At 48.2% G+C, this 20,961-nt stretch overlaps 1 protein-coding gene across 1 annotated transcript in view; it reads left to right on the top strand.

The window, feature by feature from the left end:
- Nucleotides 1-208: 208 nt before the first annotated feature.
- The window catches only part of VSTM5 (V-set and transmembrane domain containing 5), a 32,356-nt gene continuing 11,603 nt past the window's right edge, over nucleotides 209-20,961 (top strand). Inside the window, exon 1 of the mRNA XM_016921825.4 lies at nucleotides 209-415. Within this exon, the coding sequence (XP_016777314.1) occupies nucleotides 325-415 (91 nt within the window). The 5' untranslated portion in view covers nucleotides 209-324. The remainder of the gene's footprint in view (nucleotides 416-20,961) is intronic.

Genomic DNA, 20,961 nt, shown 5'->3' with positions numbered 1-20,961 from the left:
TCCTGCCACCTAGCATCCAGCCGAACCTTGAATCAATACCAGTAAAATGGGTGTGAACGGAAGGAGGCTGCTCATTATTTGCCATTATTTACCTCTGAGTCTGTGCATTCCCATTCCTTCCCATATTAATTCTCTCCCCCGCAACACCCCCCCCCGCCCCCCCTATCCTTGGGAACTGGTTCAACCAGAGTACAACCAGCTCATCTGCATCTGGCCCTAAAGAACCTGCGGCAGCCAGAGGCGGAGGAAGAGAGAAGGCCGCATAGGAGCTGCAGCGCGGTGCGGCCAGCACACACCCCGGCCCGCGAGGCCCCGGGCTCGCCCATGAGGCCTCTGCCCAGCGGGAGGAGGAAGACCCGAGGCATCTCCCTAGGACTCTTCGCCCTCTGCCTGGCCGCAGCCCGCTGTCTGCAGAGTAAGCTCCGGGGGACGCCCCGGGTGCTGGGGGAGCGGGAATGGGTAGGGGGGCACGGGCGGGGCCCCGGGGTCTAGCAGCGGCCCCCCTGGCCCTCGCCCACCTTGTCCGGCTGAGGGCGCGCGGTGAGCTCGGCTGGCAGGCACCGCGCCGCTTCCTCGTGGGGCTGGGCGCGGCCTGGAGACCCGGCGCCCGACCGTAGCGGGAGGGGCTGGGCAAAGCAGAGGCTACCGGCCGCGGCGCCCCGGCCCACTTCGGGGCGCCCGCCCCACCCGGCGAGCCCGGCCTATGGTTATCAGAGCTGGAAGGTGGCCCAGAGATAACCGGCTCCCAGCCCTGTGGCCGCCGCCTCTGCAACATTTTTTATTTCTTTTTCCTGGAATAACCAGATTGCAGTCCATGCGCCGCCCCCTACTGTGGGGACCCCTCCATGGCCTTCCTGGTCATCTCCCAGGAGAATAATAATCAGGCCTCCTTATCAGTCAGACGAACCCACAGCAGCCTGCTCCCGTGAGAAAAACGGTTCTGGGGTTTGGGTTGGGCGTTGTGGCCTGAAGTCCCCAGGCTGGAGGTGGTCCTCGCGACCAGCGCACTGAGTAGATTTGCTTTGGATGGCCGGACCCGGAATCCCCAGCCTGGTGAGCCTGGATGCGAAGCGTAGTCCCACAGGCTCTCTTGGACACAAACAACAGATCCTAGCACAGTTTTACTTTCTCATTTAATCATTACCATTCGCACTCCCATCTTACACATGGGCCAACTGAGGTTTAGAGAATGACAGAGCAGGGCCGCTGGAGGTGAGAGGCCCTGTAGTAAGAGCCAGCACTTATTAAGCATTTATGCATTCACCATCCCTCAGACTTTACAAGACCCCTCTCATTTAGTCCTTAGGGCAACCCTAATAAACTACTCTTATTCCTGTTTCACAAGTGAGGAAACTGAGGCACAGAAATGTTATAAGCCGATCGCAGGGGCTCACGCCTGTATTCCCAGCATTTTGGGAGGCCGAGGCCAGCGGATCCCTTGAGTCCAGGAGTTCAAGACCAGCCTGGGCAACATGGCAAACTCTCTGTAGTAAAAATATGAAAAAATTAGCTGGGTGTGGTGGCCTGTGCCTGTAGGCCCAGCTACTGGGGTGGGCGGCGGGGGAGCTGAGGTGAAAGGATCACTTAAGCCCAGGAGATTGAGGCTTCAGTGAGCCCTGATTGTGCCACTGCACTCTAGCCTGGGCAACAGAATGAGACCTTCTCCAAAGCGAAAGAAAAAGAAAAGGAGAGAGAGAAAAAAAATATTATGTTAACTTATACAAGGTGACTGAACGATCTAACATTTTTGGCTTTTACACCTCTCTGGCTAGAACCCAGCTTGAGAGGTTGCAAATCTCAGAAACCCAGTAAGACAGAGGCATGTTCCTCTGGCAGCTATGGATCAAGAAAACAGTTGGTTGTTAGTCTCGAGCAGGTGGATGGGTGTGTTTGTCACTGCAGTGGCTTTTTATATTATTTCTCAAACCTTTATCACTTGTTTCTAATCACCATACTTACACATCTGTTCAGATACCCCTCATGCTCAGGGACCAGCTATTTGCAATAGCGTATAATTCATTCATTCACTCACTCATTGACTGTACCCTCTCCCTGCAGGAAGCAGGCCACAGTGGGTACCTAGGATATGGTGGTTCACAGTTTTGTTCTCAGGAAGCTTAGGTGTCATGGAGAAGACAGACATGCAAACAAGAGGGGCAGCCTTGCAATGGCAAGCCTTGAGAGGCAAGAGGTGTCATGTTCTGGAAGCCCTAGCGTCTCAGAATCCAGACTTGAGCAAACTTCCCCAAAACAGCCCCACCCGCCCATACCTGCCAAATGGGTAGAAGCAGCTCGGGGGACAGGACAAAGGGAATGCAGGGTGTACCAGACAAAATGGCACATGCAAAACCTGGAGGCCAGGTAAAAGTTTGCAGTTTTCCATTGAGACCTGCCTCATGCACAGCAGTAAGCTCCAGGAGGGCAAGCACTCTGTTTCAACTCAGGGGCCCTAGCACTTGCCCAGTGCTAGCCAGGGCCTGCGCCCTTAAAAGACGTTAAATGAATGTGTGCCTGCCTGAATGAAGCCTGTGCTTTGGAGCCAGCCATAATGATGAAGAGTAGGCCTCCTCCTTGCTACCAGTTCCCTGCATGCTCTACCTCTTCTGCCTGTGTCAAAAGCTTCATCCAGAACCTCTGATATTCACTATTTACCCTGAAGTCTGAGATAAAGCATGCCAAACACCCTGCTTTTGAAACCTTTCCCCTACAAATGTATGGGTCCTCCCAAGATTCATATATTCAAGCCCTAACCTCCAATGTGATGGTATTTGGAGAAGGGGATTTAGGGAGGTGATTTGGTTTAGATGAGGTCATGAGGTGGGATCCCATAATGGGATTAGTGTCCTTATAAGAAGAGGAAGAGAGACCAGAGCTCTCCCTCCCAGCTGTGTGAGGACACAGCAAGAAAATGCATATTAGCAAGCCAGGAAGAAGGCCCTCACCAAAAACTGGCACCTTGATCTTGAGCTTCCCAGCCTCTCCAGAACTGTGAGAAATAACTGTGGTTTAAGCCACATCAGTCTATGGTCATCTGTTACGGCAGCCCAAGCTGACTAGGACAAGGACTTATGGGCTCGGAAAGCTGGCAGGCCTCCCCACCAGAACAGGCACCTTTCTAGAACATTTGTTCATGTCCTTTCCCAGTACATTAGCCATCAGGCTCACGAGTACCCACCCAGTGCTCCCTCTCATGTGGAAGTACTTGATCCAAGACTATAGTAGGATAGTTTAGTTAATGGCCTGGGCCAGAATCAACTTGCTTTGTTCCAATCCCAGTTTCTAAGTAACAGTCAGCTCCCCCAACACACACACATATACACACTGGGGCCAGTCCTCAGAAAAATAGAGGAACAGGGCTAGGGCTGAATCTGAAGCTGAGGAGGGAGTGGACAGACCCAGGGATGCCACAGCCAGAATGGAGCTGTGGGTTCTGGGCTTAGTGGAAGGTGGGGGCGGATGGGATGAGGAGGGAGCCAGTATAGGAGGAATCCTCTCAAGGCCCTTCACGAGACTCTGGGTCCATCACTCCATAAGTCCTCAGCAGCTGCCCAACGCTGCCATCCATGTGGCAAACATCTTAGAAGCACCTACCATGTTGCCGTGAGCCGTGCACTGATCCCTGATCAAACAGAGACACATGAGGTGTGGTCTCACTCTGCACTGTCCTTTCAGATTTATAAAAAATATTTTTGCATACATACAAATGTAGCCACTGGAAAAAAAGTGAGTTTCCAATGTACTTTTTAAAAATGCAATCATGGGGCCAGGTATGGTGGCTCATGCCTGTAATCCCAGCACTTTGGGAGGCTGAGCCGGGCAGATCACAAGGTCAAGAGATCGAGACCATCCTGGCCAACACAGTGAAACCCCGTCTCTACTAAAAATACAAAAATTAGCCGGGCGTGGTGGCAGGCGCCTGTAGTCTCAGCTACTTGGGAGGCTGAGGCAGGAGAATCGCTTGAACCCGGGAGGCAGAGGTTGCAGTGAGCCAAGATCATGCCACTGCACTCCAGCCTGGTGACAGAGTGAGACCCCATCTCAAAAAAAAAAAAAAATTTTTTTTAAATTTTTAAAAAATGCATTCATTCTGTACTGTTTATTCAGCAACTTAGTTTTACACCAATTTTTTTTAGCTCTATCCATGTTGATAAAGGAAGTGCATTCCTTTCAACTTCTCTACATATGTCATCATATAAATATGCTGCTTTTTACTTAGCCAGGCCCCACTGATGGACAATTAAGCTTTCAGCTTTTAGCCCTCACTCAGGGGAGAGAAACTCCTCATACAGGGTGATGTGTGCAGTGCTAGTGATGCGCACATCGTATGGAAGAGGTGCCAGCTCCCTGGCTGATGGGCACCCCTGCACACATACTTCCTCCCCATATCAGAAAATGCCTGAAAGACAAAATTGAAGCTGTTGGGGCTGCGGGCTGGAGTCAACTGGAAAGTCACACAAATGTCTTACTTCCTGATCTCCAAGAGCCTTCCTGAGTATGCTCCCTGCTGGTCTAGGAGCGGGGCAAGGGCCAGGAGACTCTCCTCTCCATTATCCCCAGGACCTAAGGACAGCTATATCCCTTATCTGATGTAAGACTCTTTGGGAAAAAACAAAAAAAACTTTTACTATATCTAAAGTCAGAATTCATGTTATAAATCAATAGCTTTGGAGCTGGGCACAGTGGCACACACCTGCAGTCCCAGCTACGCGGGAGGCCGAGGTGGGAGGATCACTTGATCACTTGAGCTCAGGAGTTTGAGACCAGCCTAGGCAACACAGTGAGATCCTGTCTCTAAAACAAACCCACAAAAAGGTTTTAATACAATTTTTGTCAGCCTGGATTGAAGTTGAGTTATTCCAAAGAGAATGTGTGTTGCTTCTGCCAGTCATGGGAGGCATCCTGCCTGGCGAGTCAGAAAACACTTCATGGAGCAGGTGAGGTTGACTCTTGAAAGATGAGTAAGTGTGTACAGCAGGACAGGGTGGAGAAGAGAATTGGAGGCATACAGCAGGTGCTCAAAAAATAGGTGCACAATACCTCTGGGGACCTGGCAAGGGAAGAGGGAGTGGAAGTTGCCCTAGCATGCACCCATGGGAACTTAGCCACTGCCCCACTCAGAGACCCCACTGATGCAAGAGCCCCACTGTGCACCCAAGACGCTGGCTTCTCTGCACCTGGATTTTCCCTGGAAAATGGGCTTGGAGTTGGAAAGTAATTACTTATCCAGCAGGAATGAGAGTGGGAGGGATGGGGATTGACAAGTTTCAAGTTGGAAATGACTCGCCCCTCCTATAACTGGTTTGCTGGGCTGGGAAGGTACCCGTCATCCTTTTAGGAAAAGGAAAAATGACACACTGGACAGTAAAAGGAGCACAGGACATTTTTTGTCCATGTGTCCAGCTGGTCAAGGGAGCATACTAGGCTTTCTCTCTGCTGAGACACACCCTGGGGCAGTTCAGGCCCGTGCCATGCTGACCCCAGAGGAGCCCTGCTGCAGAGAATCCTCAGCTGACAGCGCCCATGCCAATCCCAGTGGTGTATGTAAGCCCCGTATGTGGGGTCATCTTTCTCTGAGTGTACACGGACCTAGTAAGATGCCCACATCCTGCTGTAGACCAATTAGATCACTATCTCTGAGGGCAGGACCCAGACACTGTTTTGTTTTGCTTTTAAGTTCCTCAGTGGTTCCAATGTGTGGCCAGAGAACTACTGCACTAGACTAGACCATTCCCCTCCATTAGTCTGATCCTATGGAAACAGCTGGTTCAGCACATCTCCCTCCTGCTGTTCTCAGAACACCCAACGTTGTGTCTTAGAGTCTCACCTGTGTCTTTGTGGTTTTATCCTGACAAGCCTGAAAATACTTTCCCACCAGGCTGAGGGCAGAAGACAAGGCTGCTTTGCTGGGAAGTCTGGTTTGGCTCAATAAATGGTTCCTGAGCACGCACTGTGCCTGGAACAGCTTGCCAAGAGCTGGGGTAGCAGCGGGGCCCTGCACTGAGGGATTGTAAGTCAAAACCTAAGCAGCTGATTCGTTGTCAGATGCCCTGGGGGCACTGAGAAAGGCAGTTAGCTCGGTTTGGAATGGGAGGAGCTTCTTGAAGAGGAGGCCTTGATGGCAACGTAGGAGGTAGTCAGGTAAGGAGAGAAAGAGAAAGTTCTTAGCACTGGCGAACTGTGAGGACAACCATCTTCTCTTTGTGGGCCAGTAGAAGGGGTGATCATTCTTTACTTTAATCAGGCTTTTCGACTCATGTTAATTTCCTTGTATGCAGTCTAACTAGTTGTCTGATGGTTAAGGGAATGGAGCTTGGGAAGGTTTTGGAGCTTGGGAAGGCTTTGCATCTTGGGTGGAAGGTGCTGGAATAATTCCTCCAGTAGACCCCTATACTAGTGCCAGAGGAGAAGGGAGATGTGGGTCCTTCGGCACTAGGCACGGGTAAGGGGACCTAATGTCAAGCTCCTCTGACAGTTTGCCCTTCTGTACTCATACAAGATTCCTGCCCCAGACTCACTCTGGGACTGGATCACATTCTTTTTGAAAGCCAATGCCTCAAAGCAGAACACCAGAGCTCCTCTCTCCTCTCCCCATCCACCAAGGCTTCCACGCACTTCGGGATGGGATTTCAGAGGTTCTTGAACCAGAACTTTCTCCCTTATGTCAGGTCAATTCAATTCCACAGCCCAGGCTTGTATGAGTCACATCACATACTGCTGTGTGCTGGTGATTCGGACATAAGCACAATGTGATACCTGCCACACTTTCTAACAGGGGAGATGGGCAGTCAGTCATCTAACGTGAGTGGAAGGCTGGTGTGAGCTGTGCTGTGGGAGCCTAGTGGGGCCTGGCAGAGGAGATGACATTAAAGATGGGCCTTGAAGAGTGAGCAGGAACCTGAGAATGGGAAAGCGGTGAGCTGAGCTGAGGTTGAGTGAATAAAGGCCCAGTGGGGGATGGTCTGTAGTTTGGTACAACTGGAATTGGGGGTGAGGAGTCATAGGAGATGTAGATGGAAAAGAAAGTTGGGACCAGATTACGGAGGTCTGTCAGAGCCAGGGAAGACAGCTAGATGTGTGGCTTAGAAAGATCACTGATAATAGCCTCCAGCCACCTGAAGAGATGAAAAGCCAGTATCTCCTCAGTTTTTTATAACTTAATAAATAACAATTACAAGACAATAATAACTGTGACTGCTTACCAAACACTTCATGACAGGCACTGTAACAGCTGCTTTTGATTCATCTTCAGAGTTAGCCTGCAACGAGATGCCATTAGTCCTTATTTTATAGGTGCAGAAACTGAGGCTCAAAGAAGTTGAAGGACTTGCCTAAAGACATTCATTCATTCATTCATTCATTCAGGTACATATGAGAAGTCCACAGTGCCAGGCACTGTGCTAGGCCCTGGGGATTCAATGGTCACCAAGACGGACCAACCCCTGTGTTCACATAGCTGACGGCAGATCGAGGAGGATGAACCATTCATCAAGAGGAATTACAACAGAGAGGGATAAGTGTGTTGCTGGAGAGAAACAGGGAACAATGGGAACACAGAAATGGGACCCTTAACCTGGTGCTAGGGATTGGGGAAGGCTTCCTGGAGGAAATGATGTTTAAACAGAAACCTTAAAGGATAAAGAGGAATTGGCCTAATAGTTTTTCTGGAGGAGAATTTACTCGAACCTGTGGTATCCAGTTACACATGTGCCTGAATTCTCTTTTTTTTTTTAGAGTGTCACTCTGTCGCCCAGGCTGGAGTGCAGTGGCGTGATCTCAGCTGACTGCAACCTCCGCCTCCCAGGATCAAGTGATTCTCCTGCCTCTGCCTCCTGAGTAGCTGAGATTACAGGTGTGCACCACCACACCCAGCTAATTTTTGTATTTTTGGTTTCACCATGTTGGCCAGGCTGGTCTCGAACTCCTGACCTCAAGTGATCCACCTGCCTTGGCCTCCCAAAGTGCTGGGATTACAGGCATGAGCCGCTGTCCCTGGCCCTGAATGATCTTTTGATCACTTTATAACCCTCTTCCAAGTACCTTCAGGCATCCTATAAAGTCCCCTCAAAAGAATTGTTGGGAGATAACAACGCCTCATTTTCTCCCTTATCTTCCTATTCAACACACATTTACTGACCGCACCTTCTAGTTCCCCAGGCTGGCCGCTGGCCCAGGCCTGACTCAGTCTTGCCACCCAGCTTTGCAGACGGCAAACCCAGCCAGCTCCCCAACCCCTTGCACACTGGTGCAGGGTGAGGCAGTGGCTGCTGTCATGCCTTGCTTCCTTGGCATCTGATCAGAATCATGGCAGTGGCTTTTACATACCCTGTGGTCTTTCAGAAAACAGTCCAGCTTTCCAGCAAGGTGGCTCTTGTTGGTGCCTGGAAAAGGTGTGGTAGGAAGATTCTAGAAGGAATTCCACAGGAAATAATTTCAGGTCGCCCAGTCTTGCCACACTTCAGAAGTGAATCGTAGGTTTACAAGTGCTTATTCCAGTTCTATTATGTGATCTGGAGCAGAAGAACCAGCCTCCTCCTCCAACACTCCCGGTCTCAGATCTTCTGCTTTAATCCCTGGTACAACTCCAGCTTCTGCTTACATACCCCCAAGGATGGGGAGATCATTACCTTACCAAAAAAGCCTGTCCATCTTCAAAGAATTATCATTAATAATACCTATTTATTGAGCTATCACCAAGTGTTAGAGTCTGATAAGCTCTTTACATATATTGTCTCATTTAAACTTTATTCTGCTGCAGGAGGCGGGCACAGCACTATTATATTATCCTTATTTCCTAGGTACCATAACAGAGGCTGAAAGAAGGTAATTCACTTACCCCAGTTCACACAGTTGTTACTGGCACAGCTAAATTTTGAACACCAGTTAGTCTGACTCTAGAATCCATGAATGCATCTGTTCTACACACACTGCCTCAATTCCGTTCACCAGAACCTGTGTCCTTTCACTCTTGATCCATTGCCCCTGGTTCTGTTAATGACTGCATGTCCCAAAACTTCCCTTCCCCAAGATAAGAAGTGCTGCATCACAGACTAGCCCCTGCCTGGCAGGTACGGTGTTAGCAGAGCAGTGTCAGAGGAGAGGAGGGCCTGGCCTCCTGGGACCCTGAGGGCATCCTTGGTGTCCTCTTCGCCCTGAGGTCTTACAGAATCCTTTCAGCCAAAGTTCTAAAAGTACAGTTTTGGGACCACCAGCAGTGTCATCCTACTGAATGAGAAACTGGAGACTGGGCCCTGCAATCTGGTTCAGTGATCACCTCCAGGTGGTTCTAATGGAGCCAAATGCTGAGAACCACTGTGTTAGAGTTTTGAAGAGGGTGAAGGAAGCATCACCTAGGTGTTACCAGAAGGAAAGCCTTGAGTGAGTTGTCCAGGTCCTTGGTGTTTTGAACAAAGAATTCAGCAAAACACATGAAGTAACAAAGGAATGAAACACAGGAATGAAGCAGCAAAAGCAGGGATTTGTTAGAGCAAGAAAGCACTCCGCAGGGTGGGGGCAGCCTGAGCCAGAGTTTACAATGTTTTCTGGGTTATAAGTACTCCTTTTGAAGTCCCTGTTGGTTACCCCTTACCTGGATGAAGGATTAGGTCCGTGGCTAATTAAAGGCTGAAGTGAATTGGTGGCCTATGCAGATAAAGAGATGACCCATGCTTGGCCAGAGGCCAATCCAAGGCACTCTCCCTTTCCCTCTGAGACCTGGAAGAGGGGGAGAGGTGTAGAGAGAGTAGCCTCTGGGCCTGCGAAGGTGGGGTTTTTCCTTTTGGTTTAGCTTTACGGCGTTTTTGTTAATTGGCCTTAGGTTCCTTGCCCCCAGACCCAGGTGTTTTCCCTTTTATTTAACTTTAGGAAATTATCATGAATTGGCCTCAGATTCCCTGCCCCAGACCTTGGTGTTTTCTCTTGATTCAGCTTTAGGAAGTCAGCACGAATGGGCCCTAAGTTCCCTGCCTATAGACCCTATTCTCCTGCCTCAGAAGCACTTGTTAGAAATGCACTTTTAGGACTCACCTCACCCTACTGAATGAGAAACTGGGGACCGGGCCCTGCAATCTAGTTCCGTGATCACCTCCAGGTGATTCTAATGGAGCCAAATGCTGAGAACCACTGTGTTAGAGTTTTGAAGGGGGTGGAGGGAGCAAATGGAATGACTTTGCCTGCCTGTTCTTCCTCCTAAGCCCCAAGAGCATCCCTAGAAATAGGACTAGCCAGATACAGTAAAATTTGAGTGATGCCAGAAATAGTCCATTTCCCCCAACTGTCTTCCTGAAAGAGCTGTCCCTAGTGTCTCCAACACTGCTCTTTCACATAGTTCTTTGGCTTCAGGCGTTGTGCCTGCTGTAAAGGAATTCTAATAAATGGTCTTCAGCTGCTAACACCTCAGTGTGGATTAGCTCAGTGGTTATCAATCTTGATGCACGCTGGAAACACATGGGAAGTTTTAAAAAATCACAGAGGCCTTGGTCACACCCTCAGATGCTGAGTTCATTGATCCAGGAGAATGTTGTAAAACCTTCCCCAGATGATCTAATGCACAATCAAGTTTTGAAAACAACAGATTAGCTGATTCAGTCCTTTCCAATCAGAAAACTGAGGACAATTATTTCTGGAAATAAAAGCCACAGAAGGGCATTTGCTAGGGTGGCTTATACAACAGAAATTCATTGTCTCCAAGTTCTAAAGGCTAGAAGTCTGGGATCAAGGTGTCAGCAGGGCTGGTTAGTTCTGAGGCCTGTAAGAGGGACTATTCCATGTCGCTCCCTGGCTTCAGGTGGTTTGCTGGCAATCTGGCATTCCCTGGCTTGCAGATGCATCCTCTGATCTCTGCCTTCATCTTCACACGGCACTCACTCCACGTGCATGTATGTCTGTATATCCAAATGTCTCCTTTTTAGAAGGGTCATATTAGATTAGGGCTCACCGTAATGACCTCATTTTAACTTGATTACCTCTGTAACAACCCTATCTCCAAATAAGGTCACGTCCTGATTCTGGTTAGGACGTCAACATATCTTTTTGGCGACACACTATTCAAACCATAACAGGCAAAAAGGGCGGGAGCTTTGGGTAGAGCGCAGGTCTGAATGGAACCAACCACTACCTAGATTCCATCCTTACCTGTAGCCTGCAGTTCCCACCCATGCCCTACCAGGCCTGATCACGCCACTGCCCCACTTCCTCAAGCTGGCATTGGTGGACTATGATAATATTTCTTTTTAATGCACCTCATAGAGAGTGCTTACTGCGTATCATACTCTGAGTTTTCACAACCATGCAAAGCAGGCGTTGCTATTCCCACTTTACGCCTAAAGAAAACAGATTCAGGGAGGCCAAATAACTTCTAAAGAGCAGGAGACACCCAAGGGAAAGTGTATTCAGAGGGAAGTAGAGGTACCTGCCAGGGGCAGAGGTGCCAGGCCTCTCCCTAGACCTGGAACCAGGACCCCAGAAGCCATATGTGTCCACGGCAGCAGCTCCTTTCCCCAGCAGTCCCTGGGCCACGGGAGCCCAGTCTCTCCTGCTGCCCGACAGCCTCTTGCCAGAACCAGCTTTCTCTGTTCCACTTACTGTGGCCTCCAGGAAGCAGCCTGTCTCTTGGGGCCACCATAGGGTCTAAGAGGCCCCGCATCCAAGTTCACACTCTCGGGACAGAGAATCTGATTGGCCCAGTTCAGATCAGGTATCAGCCTTGGGCCAATCACTGCAAGCGGGTTCTCAAGGCCCTTTCTGCAGGGGCCGGGCTGTAAGAAGAGCCTGGCGTTGCTGGCTGGGCAGCTGAATTCACTCATTAGGGACTCCTGAGTGGAGCTGGAGCATGGGCCCAAGAGCAGGAGCTCCTTAAATGTTGGTCCCCGACCCTGTCTTTCCCCAAATGCTTCTTGAGTGGAAGGAGACTGAATTCTCTTGGTCTGGAATCAGGGCTTGTGCCCCTGGAATTGTTCTTGGCTGTCAAGCTTTCTTACCTGTATGGTTTTGTTTGTTTATTCATTTTATTTTTTTTAGACAGAGTCTCGCTCTGTCACCCAGGCTGGAGAGCAGTGGTGCGATCTCAGCTCACTGTAGCCTTGACCTCCCAGGCTCAAGTTATCCTCCCCATCTAAGCCTCCCCAGTAGCTGGGAACACAGGCGCCAGCGCCACACCCAGCTTTATTTTTTTATTTTTATTTTTTTTAAGAGACGGGATTTCACCATGTTGGCAGGACTGGTCTTGAATTCCTGGGCTCAGGTGATCTGCCCACCTCGGCCTCCCAAAGTGCTGGGATTACAGGTGTGATCCACTGTGCTCCGCCTGTTTGCTTTTTTGTTTTTGTTTTTTGTGGATTTTTTTTTTACGATGGAGTCTGGCTATGTCGCCCAGGCTGGAGTGCAGTGGCCTGTTCTTGGCTCACTGCAACCTCCGCCTTCCGGGTTCAAGCGATTCTCCTGCCTCAGCCTCCCGAGTAGCTATGTCTACAGTTGCCCCAACCACGCCTGGCTGATTTTTGTATTTTTAATAGAGACGGAGTTTCACCACATTGGCCAGGCTGGTCTCGAACTTCTGGACTCAAGTGATCCACCCGCCTTAGGCCTCCTAAAGTGCTGGGATTACAGGCGTGAGCCACCACGCCTGACTTTGTTTTTTAAATTGAATCACTGACAGAAAAGCCACGAAGTGACTCTGAAAGGGGAAGGGGTTTGTGCAGAGTTGCCCAGCTATAGCGTGTGCAGCCCAGATAGAACCTGGGTCTTTTGGCTCCACTGTATGTGCTCTCACCAGCAGGGATTGGGAAGGGCCTTTTCTGGCTTTCCCTGCACACTCCCACCCCCACCCCCCTGCATCTTGCCCTCCTCTGCCACCCTCTGCACCCACCGGCAGATCTCTTGGCCCCCGTTGCTCTGAATCAGTTGTGCCATGCAGTTGGCTGAGTTTCCTCTTAAGAGTCAGAGAAGCAGTTTACCTGTTTTATTTTAAAAATTCCTTTTTTTATGGGTGTGTTTGCAACAGCCTGAGGCACACCATGAATTATCTTCTGATTAGTCCTAAGATTCTTCTGGGTGTGGCTGGCATATAGCCCTGGTATACCCGTGCCTACCATTTATTGTTTATTTGTGGGGTGAGGGCACTGTGCTAGGCATTCGGCATACTGCATTCACTTTCATTTTTCTAACATATCCGATCTGTGAGGTATCTATGGACATCCTTGTTTTACACATGAGGAACAGAGAGTCAGTGACTTTGAGCTGACTTGGCCAAAGTCATGATATTAACAAAGGGCAGATCGATATTGGAACCCACTTCTGCTTGACTGATTTCCTCTGAAGCCCTTGCTTCCCTGGTACATTTCCTGGGATTACTTTCCTATGTGGCCCCATTTGCCAGGAACTCAGAAACTGGGCTGTGTGTGCATGAGGGCATACGTAGCAGCATGGGTGCATGCACATGCGTGTGTGTGATACAGGGACGTTTAGACAGAAGGATCAAAAATATATTTCAGGCTGGGCAAGGTGGCTCACACCTACAATCCCAGCACTTTGGGAGGCCAAGGTGGGCAGATCACCCGAGGTCAGGAGTTCGAGACCAGCCTGGCCAACATGGTGAAACCCTAGCTCCACTAAAAATACAAAAATTAGCCAGGTGTGGTGGCACACATCTGTAATCTCAGCTACTCAGGAGGCTGAGGCAGGAGAATCGCTTGAACCTGGGAGGTGGAGGTTGCAGTGAGCCAAGATCATGACACTACACTCCAGCCTGGGCAACAGAGCAAGACTCCATCTCAAAATATATGTGTGTGTGTGTGTGTGTGTGCATTTTTTTTTTCAGGCAAAAAGAAGGAAGCAAATAGGATCCCAAGGGTCACACAAGAACTGGCTGTGGAGTCCAAAGTTCTGATCCTGTGCTCAGCTTGGCATAGTCCTGGGTTCTGTACCCCATACCCCCAGATCAGATGTACAACCCTGTAAGGGGAGTCACTGAGCATAAATTCTCATCCATGTTCCAGGTACTCTGCAAAGTTCTGGGTCTGCAACAGGGAACCAAATAGGCAACTCCTGCCCTCATGGAACTTACAGTCAAAAGGGAGAACAGATGTCAAATACCCACACAAGTGTATACTTACAAACTGTGATAGTTACTATGATGGAAAAGTGCTATGAAAACATACAAGAAGAGACCTGACCTAGCCTGGAGTTGGGATAGGCTTCCCAGAAGAGGCAATGATTGAGATCTGAAGGATGAATGAAGGTTAACAGGCAAACAGGGAGGGAGCAGGCAGGGGGAGTAGCCTATGCTAAGTCCCTGCAGTGTGAGAGAACGAGATGAATCCAAGGGGCTGAAGAAAGGGCAGTGTGCCTGGATCTCAGGGTTTGAGGGCGTGCTGAGGATGCTGAGGCCTAAGTGATGGGCAGGAGCCAAATGACACCTGGCCAGTCAAGCCTTTGAAGGGGTTTGACTTCATGCCTAGAGCAATGGAGAGCCAGACAAGGGTTTTAAACAGGAGGGTGACAAAATACAATGAAGTTTTGAAAATATCACTCAGGATGCTGTGTAGACAGTAAGTTAGCAGGGATTAAGCAGGCATAGTGAGGCACATTGAGAGACCATTGTCACCATTCATGAATTGGTGGCTTGGACTAGGGTGATGGTAGAAGAAAGAGCACACAAATCAGATTCAAGTTACATGTTGGAGGTAAAATTGACAGGACCCTGTGACAGATGGGATGTAGTGGATGAGGAAGGAGAAGGTGTCAGGATGGTGTCCTGTGGAGCTGACTGGCTGGGAGAGCCTTTCACTGAGGTTGGGGACACCAGACGACCAAATCTGGGAGATGGGATTATATATTTATTGTTTTATTTTAAAATTAATTTGCTTCTTTAGTTTTTGCTTATGTTTGAATAGGTAGTATTTGCACACAGTCCAAAATTCAAAATATGTATCTGTAAAAGCCTCCCTGTCTTGTCCTCCAGCCACCGAGTTCCTCCTCCTTACCCCCTGGAGCCAATAGGTGTTACCAAGTTCTGTATCTTTCCAGATAGTCATGGCTGTAGACTCAATTCTGTGTGCATTTAATTTATCTTTGAAGATGTAGATTTTGAAGTGCCTGTCAACTGGCAGGTGCAGAGGCAAAGCAGACAGTTGGATTAATAATTCTGATACTCAAAGGTGCAGTTGTGTTGGTGATGTGAATTTGGAAGTAACTGGACTCAGAGCTGCATGCATAGATGGGATTACCTAGGGAGAGAATAAAGAATAAAGGACAGGGCCTAGGATCAAGCTCAAGGAATTCTGTGATTTAATGGCAGATCAGAGTATCTTAGCCTATTTTTGGTTGCTATAACTAAATACCAAAGACTGCATACTTTATAAAGAAATTTCTTTTTAATTTTTTTAAATTTTTTTAGACACAGGGTTTTGTTCTTTTGCCCAGACTTCAGAGCAGTGATGCAGTCATAGCTCACTGAAGCCTGAAACTCTTGGACTCAAGTGATCTTCCCCCCTCAGTCTCCTGAGTAGCTGCAACTACAGGTGTACACCACCACACCTGGCTAATTTTTTTTTTTTAAAGAGACGTGTTCTTGTTTTTCTGCCCAGGCTGCTCTCAAACTCCTGGCCTCAAGCATTCCTCCTGCCTTAGCCTTCAAAAGTGCTGGGATTACAAGCATGAGCCCCTGCACCTGGCCATAAGAATTTATTTCTTACAGTTCTAGAGGATGGGAAGTCCAAGATTGAGGGCCACATCTGGTGAGGACCTTTTTGCTGGTGAGACCTCTCTATAGAGTCCTGAGTCAGCAGAGAGCATAGTGTGGTGAGGAGGCTCATTGAGAGCCAAACTGGCTTTTATAACAGACCCATTCTCATGATAACCCACTAATCTATTAACTCACTTATCTATTAATCCATGAATGGGTTCGTTCATTCATGAAGGCAAAGTCTTCATGACCCAATCACCTCTTAAAAGCCCCACCTCTTTATACTATTACACTAGGGATTAAATTTCTTATTTTATTTTTATTTTTAAATTTATTTTTAAGACAGAGTCTTGCTCTGCCACCTAGTGGCGCGATCTCAGCTCACTGCAACCTCTACCTCCTGGCTTCAAGCAATTCTCCTGCCTCAGCCTCCCAAGTAGCTGGGACTACAGGTGCACATCATCACATCCGGCTAATTTTTGTATTTTTTTGTAGACCCGGAGTTTTGCCATGTTGGCCAAGTTAGTCTCGAATTCCTGGCCTCAAACAATCCATCTGCCCCAACCTCCTGAAGTACTGGGATTACAGGCATGAGCCACCACACATGGCCAGGGGCTTAAGTTTCAACATGAGTTCTGCAGGGACAGACATTTAAACCACAGCAAAGAGGATGAGCCCTCAAAAGATACTGAGAAGCAGCAACCACAGAGAGATGGGAAAAACAGCTGGTGAGTGTGGTGGGCCAGAGCTACCACCAAATCAGAAGGAAGTGTCAGCAGCAGCCCAGGAAGAGGAGGGAGCCTGTATAGTAACTGTGGGAAAAGGAAGTGTCAATTTATGTAGTAAGATTGTCTGGCAGGATGGGGCCCTGTTGAGTTTGGTGATCTTGAGTCTATCCTAGAAACAGTGTGCTTTGTTGTGCTGAATAGTGTCTGCCAGGTGACATTCTCTTGCAGGGTTGGCTACTCACGTACAGGCAGAGAAAGAGTAGAACATTGTTAGTCCCAGGACTAGGGCCTTACCAGGTAGATATGATGAAAAGGCAGAAAGTACTCGTGTTGAAAAGATTGACAGGAGTCCTTGGATCCTGATGGGCAATGGAACTGAGGCTGGGTAGGGAGGGAAGTGAGGAAGATGGATTGGGAAAAGTAGAGGGAGTCAGAGTGGAAGGACTGATGAGGCCAAGGGGAGGAATTGAACAGTAAACAAGGAGAGAAGGTGTGGAGGCTGAGGATGACTAGAGGGAGGATGTTCCTGTAGATGAGATCACTGGATGGGCTGTCCACGGGTATGCTGGAGGGACACAGGATGATGCTGTAACTTGCAGTAAAGGGCGCCAACATGTTTAAAGAATGAAGAGAAAGGACTGGGGATAGAGAGCTCACATTGTTGAGAGGGGAGAGTGTGGAACAATCTCAAGGGAACAAGTTTTGTTTTCTTGGCAAGAGGTTGGAGAAGTGATAGTTTATACCAACATTTTCCAATAGAAATATAATGCAAGGCTCACATGCAAGCCACATATGTAATACTATTTTATTTTTGAGACAGGGTCTCACTGTGTCACCCAGACTGAAATGCAGCTCACTGCAACCTCCGCCTCCTGAGCTGAAGCTATCCTCCCACCCTCAGCCACTCAAGTAGCTGGGACCACAGGTGCATGCCACCATGCCCAGCTAATTTTTGTATTTTTTGCAGAGATGGGGTTTCGCCATGTTGTCTAGGCTGGTCTTGAACTCCTAGGCTCAGGCGATCCGCCTGCCTCAGCCTCCCAAAGTGCTGGGATTACAGGCATGAGCCACCATGCCCAGCCATGTATGTAATTTTAAATGTTCTAGTGGCCATATTAAAAATATAAAAAGAAACAGGTAAATTTGACTTTGAATATATATTTGGTTTAACCTGATATATCCAGAAACATTATCATCTCAACATGTAATCAATGGAAAACAAGTTATTAATTAGATGTTTTATATTCTGTATAACATACTAAGTACTAAGTCTTCAAATTCTGGTGTGCATTTTATACTTAGAGTACATCTCAGTGTGGACTAGTCAGTTTCAAGTGCTCAACAGCTACATGTGGCTAGCAGCTACCATATTGAACAGCCCAGGTCTAGACTTCTGCTTTTTGTCATATCTGTCTCCCAAGTCTTTGCCAGCACTGAGCCATGTGCTATTTTGGGAAACATTAAAGAAATGTAAAACTCCACCTCTATACTCAAGTGCCTTACCTTATTAGGGGCAGCTGTGGGACCATGAAAAGAGACTTGGGTTCCAGTCTCAGCTCTGAATTTTTACTTAGCAAAGACTTGGACACTTACGTCTCTGAGCCTTAGTTTTCTCATCTGTAAAGTAGTGATCAAATAAGCAAGTGCCCGGGAAGGGAAAAGCATAGTGCCTTAGTCCAAGTCTCCTGCCTGCCTTCATAGACTGAGGTAATGCTCATGGGGTTGTCCATTGTGTATATGTGAAAAACATTTTCAAATGTGAAGAATCTAAGGCTCAGACTCAATCTTGGCATGCAGTATTTGTATTTTTACAGTCACAGTGTATTTATTTTTTAAGTAATTCACAAACTTGCTAAAATATTACTATTGTTCAAAAAAGTATAGAGTGAAATGTAAAGTCTTCTCCCATTCCAGACACCCATTCTCCCCAAAGACAACCACAGCTCCTGGTTTTTAGAATAACTTAGAGATGTTCTATGCATTTATATGGATAACTGTATGTCTATCTGTGTATGTGTGACTGTGTGTGTATACACATATAATTACTTTATTTAAGTGGAATCATTCTCTATACACTGTTCTGCCCTCTACTTTTTTCATTATTTTTGAGATCATCTAATGTCAACACATATAGATTTGCCTCATTCCTTTGAACATTTTTGTAATATCTCAAAACATGAATACTGATATTTTGTTTAACTGGTTCCTTACCAGTGAACACACAGGTGCATCTCCAGTCTTTTGCTGCTACAATTGACTGTACTGTGCTTCATGACAACAGTGACACATATATCTCTGCATCTATGTGCCCATCTTATCTGTAGGATAAATTATTAGAAGTGGAATTTCTGGGTCAAAAGGTATGTGCTATTTAAATATTTTTACAGATTGCATCATATGCCATCCAAGCAGGTTGCACCCATTTACAATCACCACAGTAATGTTTGAGAGTAACTTCCATGCACTCCTGACAACATAATGTTATCAAACTTCTTCATCTTTGCCAGTCTGATAACGGCCAGGTCAGTCAACTTTCCCAGCATTGGTTTCACTGGGCTGTGATAATATTGTATAATATAACATCTGATATCTAACAAGTGTTAACTGACAGAAATGGTGACTGTTGCCATTTTCGAGTGATTTTCCTGGTTTGGGTACAAATTCTGAAACCTGATGAAGGGGAACAGCCTGGTAGCCTCCACCTAAACCTGCATCTGTTTACGTTGTTTGGGTTTGGCTGACATCTGGGTGGCTTCCCAAGGCCATTAAACAGAAAGATCATGGTGAGCCCTCTCCAAGATGAGCTGAGCTTTGGTTTCTGAGCAATCAGGCACTGAGAGGGGGAATTACCACCTGAGCTCACAGGAGGTATGGGTACCTGTGAACTGTGTGCCCAGGGCAGCTATCAGCACTGTTCTTCACCACTAAACAGGAAAGCTATTACTTGGAGGTGCTGTATTGACCTCATACACAAAGCTGTGTTTCCCAAATTACTGGCAGGCAGGTGTTTCAAGAATGGCATGAGTTGGGCAGCAACATGGATATTTTAGTTGTGGCTTAAAACTGTGCCGCCTGTAATCCCAGCACTTGGGGAGGTTGAGGTGGGAGGTTCGCTTGAGCCCAGGAGTTCGAGACCAGCCTGAACACCATGGTGAAACCCTGTCTCTAGTGCACACCTTTTGTCCCAGCTACTAAGGAGGCTGAGGTGGGAGGATTGCTTGAACTCGGGAGGCGGAGGCTGCTGTGAGCCATGATTGCGCCACTCTACTCTAGCCTGGGCAACAGAGCAAGACTGTGTCTCAAAACAAAAAACAAAAAACTACCAGGCGTGATGGCACACACCTGTAATCTCAGTACTTTGGGAGGCCGGGGTGGGTGGACTGCTTTGAGCTCAGGAGTTCAAGACCAGCTTGGGCAACATGGCGAAACCCCATCTCTACAAAAAAAATAAAAATAAAAAATAGCCGGGCCTGGCCAATACGCCTGTGGTCCCAGCTACTCAGGAGCTGAGGCTAGAGGATAGCTTAAGCCCAGGACGCAGAGGTTGCAGTGAGCCAAGATCCCACCCACTGCACTCCAGCCTCAGCAGTGAGACCTTATCTCAAAAAAAAAAAAAAAAGAACCAACCCAACAACAAACCTGTGCTGTTTCTCCTGCTAGCTGTTTGACTCTCAGCAGACTTGGGGCTGGGAAAGGGGTCCCTCCAGCGCCTTCCCCAGCTAGATCCAGTGACCCTCAGCTCAGCGGAGATACTCCTTTCCTGCTCTCTCCTGGTTGGCAACAGTTTGACAGGCAGGGCACACATGTCACCATTTGTTCATTCATGCAAGTATATTTTGAGCATCCACAAAGTGTCAGGCCCTGTCCTGGGCACTGGGGGTTCTGAGATGAATAGGACAACAATTCTCTCTATAACGATCTTGCGGTCTTGGGCAGACCTGCCCTACACATGCCCACTTCTTACTACCCCTTCTCTCAGAGGCTGGCACAGGGTGGCCAGGGGATGCAGGGCACCACTAGCTGTTCCTGGCTGTTTAGGCTCCAGCCTTAGGTTCTCCCAAAGAACAAGCACCTGTTAGGGGCCCAGGGCAGTACATGTGATGTATGTAAATGGTAAGATTATGAATTCTGCCAGACCGTCCTTCCAGAAGCCCAATTCAGATCATGTCATGGCCCTATTTGAACACCCTCGTGGGTCCTGTTCTGCCTCTGCCCTGCCCCCACCCTGCCCCACACTCTGTCAGCTTCCTTATCCCATGGCCACCCTGCACTTCTTAATCACCAAGTCCCAAATCTGAGGAGTCTTGGATCCCTCCTGCCTTCCTGGGTCGTCCTAGTTTTCTCTCAGCTGAGATTGGGCTTCCTCCCTTTCCCACACTTTTAAAATCTTGTTATTTATGCCCCACCTTAAATGAGTGCCTTTCCCTTCCTCACCTTCTGCAAACTTCCCTGGCTCATTACTAGGACAGTGAAAAGTACTCAGGTTTTGAATCTCTGCTCAGCCACTTACCGTGACATTGGGCAAATTACCTAACCTCGGGGAACTGCAGGCCA

This window comes from Pan troglodytes, chromosome 9, assembly GCF_028858775.2.
Source record: "Pan troglodytes isolate AG18354 chromosome 9, NHGRI_mPanTro3-v2.0_pri, whole genome shotgun sequence".
Taxonomy (NCBI): Eukaryota; Metazoa; Chordata; class Mammalia; order Primates; family Hominidae; genus Pan; species Pan troglodytes.
The sequence above is the reverse complement of the archived record's forward strand: the minus strand, read 5'-3'. Positions and strand labels throughout refer to the sequence as shown.